At 32.8% G+C, this 12,467-nt stretch overlaps 1 protein-coding gene across 1 annotated transcript in view; it reads right to left on the bottom strand.

The window, feature by feature from the left end:
- The window catches only part of HGTX (HGTX homeodomain transcription factor), a 33,784-nt gene that overhangs the window by 14,871 nt on the left and 6,446 nt on the right, over positions 1-12,467 (bottom strand). Inside the window, exon 2 of the mRNA XM_073982841.1 lies at positions 5,167-5,352. Coding sequence (XP_073838942.1) covers positions 5,167-5,352 — 186 coding nt within the window. The remainder of the gene's footprint in view (positions 1-5,166; positions 5,353-12,467) is intronic.

The raw sequence follows: 12,467 nt of genomic DNA, 5'->3' as shown, positions 1-12,467 counted from the left end.
ATCAATACCGCATTTTATTTAAAAACGCATAAACCGTGCTATATACGTACACATTTATATGTAAATTCTTTATATATGTAAATATCAATACAATGGTCTATAACATCGATTTTTGTTGATAATGAAAATAAAGTTTGAACATTTTAAAAGACATTGTAAGCACAAGCAATCTTTATTTTGTATCTACAAGAAACAACAACAAATTTCTATATATACACAAATCTTCATCATCATCAGCAAGAATATGAAGAGCAACCCGAAAATATAGAGTATACAGATAGTCTGGATGAAAATATGTTGCCACATCATCATTCGCATACAAATTGTAGAAGATAAGTTTAAGGACAATGCTCTTTCTCTGTGTGGAAAAAATAAAAAAGGAATTTTCAGATTTACCATAGAGATATATGTACATACACAAACAAACACCGAACATGAAACATATTTTCATTCCTTTCATTTTTTATTGTGTCTTTTTCCAAGGGAGAGAGGGAGGTCTCTCCCTTCCAAATGAAAACCATGTTCTTGTCATGTTAACAACCATACTAACATCCGCATAAAAATTCTATGATAAAAGTTCTGATGGAGGCTATGATACTTTGTTGATGTATGTATGTAGGCTTGTATGTTTCTAGAAAGCATGTTGTGTTTCAAGCTCACAGCTTCCTTAACAGGGTTGTTTATTTAAATATCTATCTGCCTCCATCTGCAATCTGTATATACATAGACTGTCTGCCTTGTTTCCCCAAAACAAAGTATATAATATATTTGTTGTTGATTGTGTGTTTGTGATTTGTTTATGTATATATGGAGGATTTATAATTTCAGACGAAAGCTTTTCATTGACGCACATGCTACCATCATGTAATTACATACATAAATATCTACAAACATATTCTGTAAAAGCTTTCGTATTCAACATAAACATGTGTTGCAGAGATTTTCATGGAAATAAATTAATTGTGTATGTGTATTAAATTCGTGGTATACTTTACTTGTATATAAGTAGAAAATAAATACCTAATTTTCCTATGAACTTGCCGAAAATAATGTGGAGATTGCGAACAATTTTTATATCACTATTGCAAAGGCTATATAGTTTATATTTTGAAGTGAATTAAATATATTTTAAAATTGGTGTAAGACAAAGGAGGTTTGTTATTTTTATATATTTTGAACCATGACAATGTGGAAGTTTTCGATATTCTCAAATAAAACAATTAAAAAACTTGAAAGGGTTAGGAGAGGAATTTTAAATTTGTTCAGATCAGTATTTTGGGAAATATGTTTTTTTTTTTAATTTGCACTTTAATCTATTTGACTCTAAAGTTCTAAGACATATCGTGATATGCAATGTTTACTCAAAATTGTGAACTCGCCTAAAGAGAAACAAACTAGTTTTTTTCAATCCGTACAACTTTGTCCTTAACAAGGATTTCATTCTTCTAAAGCTTTAAAGCTTAGAGTAAAGAGATGTTGTGAAGTAATTGTGATGAGGATCTGAATGGACGAAAGTGTCTAAAGAAGTCTGGTAACTCGATGGTCCATCTCCTTATATATGTTATAACATTGAGTATCCTTGCCACAATGTAGAGACTGCATGATTTAGAAGAGAGTAAGATAACGTTAAGTTCGGCCGGACCGAACTCTTTATATACTAAACCATAAAATATTTCTTGCTAATAATAATTATTTTCCTTGCCTGCCCACTATTTTAGGTGCAAAATTATTATTCGACCGCGCATACCACAAAAACCAAATTATCTAATCAAATCTAAAAATGTTTTCAATCAGGTGTTACTTTTATATTAGGCTACATAAAAGTGTGGACCTATGTTGCCAATTTTTGGTTCGAAAGTTTCGTGACTGCAGAGAACCTCAAATGTCAAATGTCGGGTAGTTCCGTCAAAAAATAAAACCCTGAAAATACCGAAAATCGGGATGTACCATTATATGGGGACTGTACCAAATTGACAACTTTTGTTGGCACAATAGGAGCTTCAAATGAGAACCTCAAATATCAAATTTTAGCTAGTTCGGATAAAAATTGTAGCTAAAATCCTCAAAATACCTATGTTGACGACTTTTGGTGGACAAGTTTCTTGATTACGGAGAACCTCAAATGTAACATTATAGCTAGTTCGGTTAAAAATTGTAGCTAAAGTCCTCAAAATACCGAAAATCGGGATATACCGCTATGTGAGAGCTGAATCAAAACATGGACCTATGTCCATGATTTTTTTGGATATAAAATTTTTGGTCGCTAGGAACCCTAAATGTAAAATTATAGCTAATTCGGCCTGAAAATATGACTAAAAACGTCAAAATACCTGAAATCGGGCGGTACAGTTATATGGGGGCTATAACAAAACCTGGACGATATAGCCCATCATCGCACTTGACCCGAAAAGAGCTATCAGACAGACTTAGATATCATGCAGTTGCTCAGGTAGTACAATGATACAGTGAGAATGCCGTACCGCCCTGTACGTACCATCTCCCATAAATTTCCAAACAACAACGTTCCCGAACATAGGACACAAAGCCCGCTAAGCGAAAGAAGTTGAATCACAACACATCTACAACTACACAGCCTGCCGATCCTTCTGGCTGAGGAGGATATTGCCATAGGCATTATTCAAGAACCCCACGTTTATGTTCTCACAAGTATCATGTGCGAGTGCGACAGTCCCATGTTAGTGAAATGCCTGGAGAAAATTAACAAAGACCAATATGAACTAGGGGTCCGAACTAGCCACTGAACAGCCTATAAATAACAGTATGCGCTCAGTTATCTCAATAGCTGAGGTCGGAGTGGAGGCACTCGAGAGATTGAGAACTAAACTGTTCTTTGGCATAAAGGAAGCCAAAGTCAAGATCCTACGTCCGCCAGGCCAGAATGAAGAGGACGAAGAACATACGGAAAATCTGATTGACAATACACAGCTAAAGGGACGGGTTATTCACACTGATGCTTAAGGTCGTGTAGATCAATCTAAAGTCCTCTAGAGTCGCTTCAGATAACCTTCGAATACTTTTATGAAAACCAAATAATGTGTTTGGACAATATATGCTACAAGACCTATACTTTATGGACAACAAGTTAGTCTGGAGAACGATAAAACCTAGTGTAAAATTTTATTTAAAACTGATTTAACTACAATAGTGTTGAGCCACCGTGGTGCAGTGGTAAGCACGTCCGCCTGGCAAATCCTCTCAGAGTAATGTTTGGCTTACATTTGCTGAGTATTTCAGGCATTAAAAACTTCGTAAGACTTACCGTTCGTACTCGGCGACAAAAAGTAGGTCCGATATCATTGAGCCAATATGAATCCGCGGGCACTCGTTGATATGAAAAAGTCTCTCTATTCACTCCGGAGATGTTGTGGGAACATATGGATGTATGTAGTCTTGACTTTAGGAGAGGAGGTACCCGAAGGTGTGGACTGATATAATCAATCTTCGGTTTGATTTAATTTTGATAGGAAATTCAATTTGTGCAAAGTTTCTACTAAAACGGTTACTCCCTTCGAAACTCTTCGTGGGAACTGGCAATTTTAGTGGAATATTTTAGAGCTTTCGAACCATTATGTCAGAAAGTATGAATTCTCAACGTTCAAAACTATCCCAGAACAGATTCTAAACTACACTTAATCAACAAATTTTGAATTTTGGTGAGGAAGGAACCCGGGGGAGTGAACCGATATTATCAATCTCTAAACTCAATATACATAGGAATAATATGCAACATTATAATATGCAAAGTTTCGGCTAAATCGGTTACTCACTTTATGAGCTTTTATGCGCACCAGCCATTCAAGCAATGACGCAAATGGAAGAACTGGGGTAGATCGCTGTAGATGGTCTGAAACAAATTTAGTGACCCACATACATATTTGATCGTATCTTTCTTAGCCTATTTAGACATAATACTGAGAGTATAAAAATAAATTATAACTCCATATGGTTTGAGTCAATTTAGATCTCGTTCACACTCAAACTGCATTCCAATCTCAATTCGTGTGTGGAATTTATTTATTTTATTCCAGTGCATCGTTGTTAATAAATGACAATCAAAATAGTCATGGTCACCATCATTAACCACAAAATATATCACTGTTAATGACATTAAGAAAAGTCGCTCGTTAACAAGACTCGTTATAACAAAAACAAATCAATACACAGCATTTTTACAGAAGTGACAACAAGAATAACACCACACAATTATTTTTTTCGTGTTTTTACAGATGCAACCAAGAAGTGATTTTTTCTGATGCAGTTCAGTTTCTCTACTCCATTCAATGTTTAGAGAAACCATTCAACCACAAACAACAAAGAGCAGAGAAAACACTTGACCCCCATAATGTAGATGATACCGCGTTCGTTGGTAAACAATGGATACTGGTGCTGCTCCCAAGTGATTTTTGGTTTTGTCATCCTTATTGGATTTTCTTGGGAAACGACAGCATTGAATGAATTTAATGAGTTTTACATTGTTTGCTTTTTGGAGTTGAGTTTTACAATGATCTTTGCAACAGATCCCCCTAAATTAGTAACAGCTCATTAACAGCCACAATGGCCCAGACAATATCATAAACAGAATACACATATAATTTACTGGAAGACGAATGGCCATTCAAGAGATTTCTTTCATTCATTCATTCATATTTATTTATAATCATCAGATGGGAAGGGTAATCAATTATCGCTTAATCATGATCAAAATCAATATCAGTGGCTTAGGTTTTTTCACATTTTTCTTTAAAAACTTTGGAAGTTCCCTCCAAATTACCAGGTGAGGAATAGTTGTAAGAAAAAGACGCGTGTTACCAGATAATTGTGGAGATAGCAAGAAGCCTTCCTGCAATTCGCCAACTCATCTTAATGTCATTTCATTCGTTCATTCTTCTTCCTTTTTAATGCTTTATCATCATCACACATCATCGTCATTGCCATCATCATTGTGAGGTTATGATTAATTTGATTTTATTTAAGTCATTTCGTTTTTATTGGTTTCATTATTTTTCTTCTTTAATTTGTTAAAGTTCTGCTTTGTTTATTTTCATTTAATTTGATTTCGATTTCACCTTTTTCAATTGTTAATGAGTTGGAACAAATGTTCGTTGCTAAAAAGAAAAATAAATTTAGATATGCTTGCCTACTTACTTGTATTTGATAATCTTTCTCTCCACGCCATTGGATTGGCTACCAAACCCTGCAAACCAGGCCAATACAGATGCGTCCGTTCAACCATATGAGCACCATGTGGCTTCAGAGGTGTTCCTTGATTTTGTGACAAATATTGTGCCATGCCCGCCGCAGCAGCTGCTATTGAGAAACGTGGTATGCCACCTAGAAAATAAAAATGAGAAAATAAATTTACAATTAATATTTAAGTATTTAAATTTGGGATATTATATAACGGTATTTTAATATTTATATGTATATAAACTGAGTGACTGACTTATCAACTCCCAGACGAAAGGCTAAAGCTCGAATCTTGAAATTTTGGCTGAGGGTGGCTCTTGGGGTGGATGTGCCAGCCAAGGCTTAGGGATACTTAATCTATTTAATCTATTTTGGGTAGGAAAGTCTAAAAATAGAAGTCTACTTTTGTGGTCTGTCAACTTTGGATTTTTCTTCCTACGATATTTATGTGAAAAGTTTTGAAATGGCACTCGACGTTGACAGCATGTATAAAAAAAAACTCTAAAATCTACCAAAACCGATTAAAATTGATTTAATCACAATCGAAAGATTGAAAAGTTTTTATAGACAAATTTTCTGTTTAGCTAAAAATTGTTGAAATGCAATCTGCAAAGTATTATTTAACCCTTTGAACTCCGATTTTTTTCCGTAGAGATAAAAATATTTTTCATATTTATTATGATTAGTAGTCGCAATAATAAGTCCTCTGCGAAAAAAAACTTATCAATTCCACGTGGTTAGGGAATTACCAAATGTTGCCTGTGGGCAACATTGAGTCATTGTGGTTATAAAAATTAATTGTACTTCCGTTAGCATTGAACTGATGAGTTTGTTTAATTTTACAGGAAAATTTATGGAAATGGAATTGAAAATTGGTTTTTATCTATCATATATAGTTCACACATTAGCTAATTTTGACGTATATGATGGTGTTCATATAATTTGAAATGCTCATATTGACATTTTTCAGAGAAGAAGCGTTTGAAAAATATTTTCTATTTTGTATGCAGACTTCATCCAATACATAAAATTATCATCATCGATATTTTAACAGATATCCGCTTGATATCTTACAAATCCCTAATATGTAAAATGTATATTCTACCAAAAAAACTGTCAATCTCCTCTTAGTTCAAGTCCAATCTTCGAATAATGATGAGTGTATGATAGATTTACCAAAGGATTTTAGAAACTTCGAACGATGAGTGCACGAAAAGTACTAAAGTGTACTAAATATTGTACAATTTGGTATTATTTGAACTGATAAAGCTAAAAATTATAAAATTATAATTTGAGAAGAAGGTTTGGTATAAGGATTTGGTTTCGGAAATTCGTACTTATTTGTGCGATAAGTACTAAATGGTACTAAATTTCTTACAATTTGGATTTGGGTTACTGGATGGAGCTAGAATTTTGAAATTTGTCATTGGGGACACTGTTGGTGGGTAGGGTAAATACAAAGAGGAATGTATTTTTGGAAATTCGTACTTTTGTGTACAAAAAGTACTAAAATTACACTTAAGTTGGGTAAACGGATAGAGCTGGGATTCGTTGTTGATGCGTAAGGATGAGATGTAAAGCAGGTCTTGGAAATACATACTTAATATAAGATTACTAAAAGTACTGATTAGTTCTGAGTTGGGATCACTATTAGTGTGTAGAGTGGAGATACGGAGGAGGTTTTGAAAAAAGATGGAGAGAGATGGAATTCTGAAATTTGGTTTAAGTATTATTAATATCCAAATTACCTTATCATCGGCATCTTCTGATGCAGGTTATATTAGCAGTGTCATTTCATTTGCAAAACATGGAAATTATTCGTCGGAAACCATATAAAGTATATACAGGGATTTCTGAGTGAAAGCAGGCCCTTTTTCAAAATAAGGTTTTTGATTTCCTTTATTTTTTACTGTGGGGATGCTGCTCATCAGCAAAACATTTCATTATATTTTCAGATTTTTTGACTAAAGGTTTCAGAGATATCGCGCCTCAAAAGAATCGAATTCTGTAAAAACTATATGCAAAGATAACTTCATAACTTCCTTAATATTGGTCAAAATAGAAAAAAAATCTTTTTTGTATTTTTCATTTTCTTATCAGCTATCCAAAAAGACAGTGGGCTTGGATGCAATTTTCGCTATTTAATATTTAAAATAAATTTTTACCAATGTACAATCATTGATTTTCTTGAAATTTTTTTTCATTTAACTACAAAAATGTTAAGTATTGTTTGGTAGTGGGATTCGAAAAATTACAATTTTTTTAATTTTTTAAAATTTGTCAATAAAGTGTTTTTAACAGTTTTTTTTGTGCAAAAAAATAAAAGCCCGTCCATTCATTCGTCTGACTGTTGAAATCAAGATACAGATATATTAAGTGTGGGGCTTTATAATTTGGTACAGAAGTTTCTACTTCTCCTAGGATGTTGAGTATTGATAATGGGCTATATCGGTCCACGTTTTGATATAGCCCACATGTATGGTACCTCCCGATTTTAGGTATTTTGAAGGTTGTGGACTCAATACCTTACCGAAAATATTCAAATTTGTTGGAATAGGTCCACGTCTTCATATATCCCTCATAGAAAGGTACCCCCGATTTCGGCATTTAAAATTTTTGAAATAGCCGACATTTTGTATAGGACCACATCTTGAATGGTACCTCTCAATTTTGGGAATTTTTGGAGGATTTAGCCACATTATCTATGCATATGGCTAACATTATGAATTAAATCTTTGTTGGGGGAATAACTTTTCTGACAAAAAATTGTCGGTACAGATAATTTTTCGGTATTTTGAATGTTTCATCCCCATGATCCAATCGAAATAGCTGAAATCAGGTTTCAATATAATTTATGGTGGAGCGTATAAAAAATCCGGCCCGGCCGAACTCAACGCCCTTTTTATACCCTCATTCTTTAGGCTAACAAGGATATATACACTTTCATATGACCAAAATCTGGCTCATCGAAACAATTCCCGAAAATTTGAAGTCAATTTAGCCTTGTCCGTCGGTCTGGCTGGCTAAAATGGACAAAATGTAATCCTCGTAATATTTTGTCCAAACTTAGATCAAAGCTATATAGTTCCACTCCTCCCGATACCTTCCACACAAAAATTTAAAAAAATTTCCGGTGCAGTGCAGTGAAAATTATTCTAGCATGTTGTCCTCGCAGCACAAATACTGACGAATTGAATATGCGTCCGTAACTTTGCACATTGCCAAATTTCTTCCAGGAAGGTCTATATGTTGGGCACCTATTTCACAAATATTCGAAATTTTCGATTAACTGCAGTTTAAAAGCTGTTCAAGGATCGTTTGAAATTTTTTACCAAAAGTAAATCTCATGGTATTTTATACAGCGATATAATGTTTTTCCTGGGCAAGTATATGCTTCCTGACATGCTGGTCGAAAAGCTCTAAATAATCTTACGGTGACCAAGTAAAGTGCCTGATGGGCATGATAAATATCGAAATGAGGCATTGAGTAAGTCTATACTGAGATAAATACCCTAAAGCTGCAAAACCCCATCGGCCGTCAACTAAAATGGCGATTGAATATATTAAATTTGAATATGAATTATATCGGTCCATTTCTTCCCGTACCTACACCACAAAATTTCAAACATATTTGCTTAAGAAAAGATTAAGAGCTGTTCGCGAACAAATTTTCATCATTATTTTGAATAGTTCTCGCAGTACTTATTAAAAGAGTAATGTGTTGGGAAAAACAATCCATACTGGGCTGGTTTCTTTTCATTGTCACAGGCTGAGATTACATCTTTGACAATAAGGTAAACGTACATACGAGTATTAGCTTTGTTCCTTTACTTTTTTTAATGGTAAAAGTCATGGTGCAATAAAGAAGGTGATACAATAGTACCAACTGATGTCTTCATTTGCTGTCAAAACAAAAGTTTAATTAAAAATAAATAACAAATATTTCGCTTCTATAAAGAATATCTGTGTGCAACATCTTTATTTAAGCTTCACGAAGAATATTTTACCGTTTTCGTCTAACTTTAGTGAATATTTCGCGAAAAAATCTGACAGCAAATGAAGACTACGATCGGAATTCGCCTATTGGATCACCTTGTTAAATTCGCCTTGGGTAAAAGTGTTAAAATTGCTCAAAATTGCTCTCTCATGAACATTTTACCAGAAAAGTAAAGGAACGGAAAATGGTAGATCTGGTAGCAATGTCAAAAAGAAACATAAAAAAATGCTTCTTTTATTTCACAGTTTTTAATTTTGTTTCGTCAGCGTTCGACTTTTCCTTCTGTTTTTCATTAATTTTTTTCTTCATTGTGAAATAATCGTCAAATAAAAATCGAAAAATCATTTCTACCATTTTGTTACCTGCAAAAATTTGTCTGGTATCCTGTGGTAGAAGAGAAAAGCAAATTTGCTCTCTCTCCTCTCTCACTCTCTTAAAAATTGCTGCCAGTTTTACCACTTTTTGGGGTTAAGGAACGATTTGCAGGTTAAAAATGGTAACAAATGGTAAAAATGGTAACCTCAGGTAAGTAAAGGAACGCATCTATTATGAAAATGTGTCAAAACAGAAGGTTTTGAGACACAACCCAATAATAATTTTTCCTGAAGCTCAATAATATGAAAACATTCAAAACACCTCAGATCAGGCAGCTCCTGTACCCTACAAATTTCAAAATATCGACCTTTGTTCGCAAGGAGTTTTTTACTGGATGGAGCACCAAATTTGAAATAACAAAAAATAAAGATGGAATTGTTATTCACTTAAATTAACTAAATTAATTTTTTTAATTTCAAAATTTGTTATGGTTTGAAGTAGATCAATTTTTATTTCAATTTTAAGATTTCTTTATATTTGTTTTGTGAAAAAATCTGAGTAAAACCCTCAAAAAAACCTGCCTAGGTATATTTTCTTCGCCCTGGCTCCAACTCCCAGAAAATGCACTATCACGGTGTCCAAAACCATTTCAACCATGTAAAAAGCGATTTAAACTGGGGTCCTACATTATTTAGTTGAAGGAGAATAAGGCTGCTCTCATTGATATGTGTGAAGTCTCCCATTTTTCCTTCGGGGATTTTCTCGGAAAAAATTGGTGATTTTTTTCTTAAGGATCCACCAAAATAGTGTAGGATATAAAAAATGGATAAAATGTACAATATTGTTTAATATTTGAAATTATTTTATTACAATTCCAAAATATTATTACTATTTAATGGAGACAAATTTGAAATTCCATTCAATATTAGCAAATTCATCTAATTCCTGCACACAATAACATCAATAAATCTATTAAATAATATCACCATTTAAAGTATAAATACATAATTAATTAATTGAAGGTCTTTACAAGGTACACAATTTTTTGATAAGTTTTGATTTAAGCGATACCATTTGATATGAAAACAGTATTAAACAAATTAAACAAAATATGATATGAAAAAGGGGGTTAATACTGCCAGTCATCATTACAAAACAAAAACAAAATTTATGAGACAAAAACAACTAAACTGTCAATCAATTGTCATAAAATCTAATTGTCAATAGTTGGGGTACAACATCTGAGTATCAAAAGTATCTCCAATAGAAAAATGTCAAATTCAATTAAATACCATAACTAATTGTCATTAAATAAAGCATTTCAAGCATTTGTGACGATCATTTGACGTTTTTTGCTAACAAAGCAAAACTACAAGACAACAACAATTATTACTTGGCCTCTCTGTCGTCCCCCTAAAGTCGGTTTATAATGTGTCAAAAAATTTACAATTTTTTTGTAAGGGCCAGTTTCTTGAAATTATTTATGATTGTGGTACATACAAAAATATTATTATTTTTGGTTTGCTATTCTTGTTGTGTTCATTATTATTTAGCATTAAGTTATTGTTGTCATTGATAATTGTCAAAAGCCAAAGGGAACGCTTGAAAAATTCAAAAATTAAATAATTGTCAAAATAAATAATCAATAATTGTGAAGCGCTCAAATGGTGTCAGTTATTAGTCACTTTTTTGATTTGAACATAATATTGAACATAAGCATAATAACAACATGTTGCGTAATTTCAGAGTTTTCTATAGCAGGGAGGCTGGGTAAAGAAAATTGTTTTGAATGTATGTATTAACACAAAGGCAATTGAAAGGTATTATCATATTTATTTGAATGAGTTTAATTTAAAAACACTTGAAGTGTTTTCCTCACAGAAAATATTAAAAAAACGTATGGTCTATTTCTCTAAACAGATTCAAATTCGTTCGAATTACTGCCAAACTCCTATTGTTGTACAAAATGTTTGTTTGATTGAAACAAAAAATTAATCAAATATTTTTCTAAAAAACAGAAGTTTGGTAGTAGTTCGACCGAATTTGTATTCGAATAGTCTTAGTGAAACAGGCCATTAAAATAATAATAAGTATGATTCAAATTAAATGAGTTCCAATAAGAATTTACATTTTTATTAAAAATGTTTTTATTAGTATTTATTGGTTGCAATTGTAATGGAAAAATGGAAAGACGATTCTATCCCAATCCCTAATCGAATACGCTTTGTGGTTTCTTATGATATTTCTTTATCCGTTCAATATTGTTATTTGCACCCCAAATTAATCATTCTGAGCTCAGTAGAAATAAAAATTAACTGATAAATTTAAAATCCGAAATACCATGTTACAGTCATTCCATTTGGACGTTGTATATACAATAGGGCAATGACTTTTTCCTTTTTTCTAAAAATTATTTCCTCTCACAGGAATGAATAAATTTTTGCCTATTATTGACTAAGATAACGTTTATTCCATTTAAGTATAAAAAAAGTAAGAACGGCGTTATCTTCGGCCGGGTCGAACTTTTTATACCCTCCACCGCGAATTGTATTGAAGTAAAGTACTAAACTCATCCTCTTATTCCTTGCAGGAGCAGAATATCTTAACTTATGATAATCCCTTTAAAAGAGGTCATATGTGGGGTTATAGTTATTCTTTTCAAAACATGGACCAAAATGTACATTATTCCAAATTGAGCTTTTGTATCCGCTGACAACACACAATATTAACAGCAATGTTTCAGCAATCTCAGTTCGAAGATTTGAAGAAAACCAGTAAGGAAAGGATCATAGTCGGGCGGGGCCGACTATATGATACCCTACACCACTGTGAATATGTAAAATATAGGAGATATGTATGTATCAATTTGAACTGATTTATATACATATATATACACATCCCAAATTTCATCAAAATTAGACAGAGCGGGCGAAAATATACATAGGAG

This window comes from Musca autumnalis, unplaced genomic scaffold (assembly GCF_047663935.1).
Source record: "Musca autumnalis isolate F117 unplaced genomic scaffold, ASM4766393v1 scaffold_4, whole genome shotgun sequence".
NCBI lineage: Eukaryota > Metazoa > Arthropoda > Insecta > Diptera > Muscidae > Musca > Musca autumnalis.
Note: the sequence above shows the minus strand (reverse complement) of the source record. Positions and strands in the feature narration are given on the sequence as shown.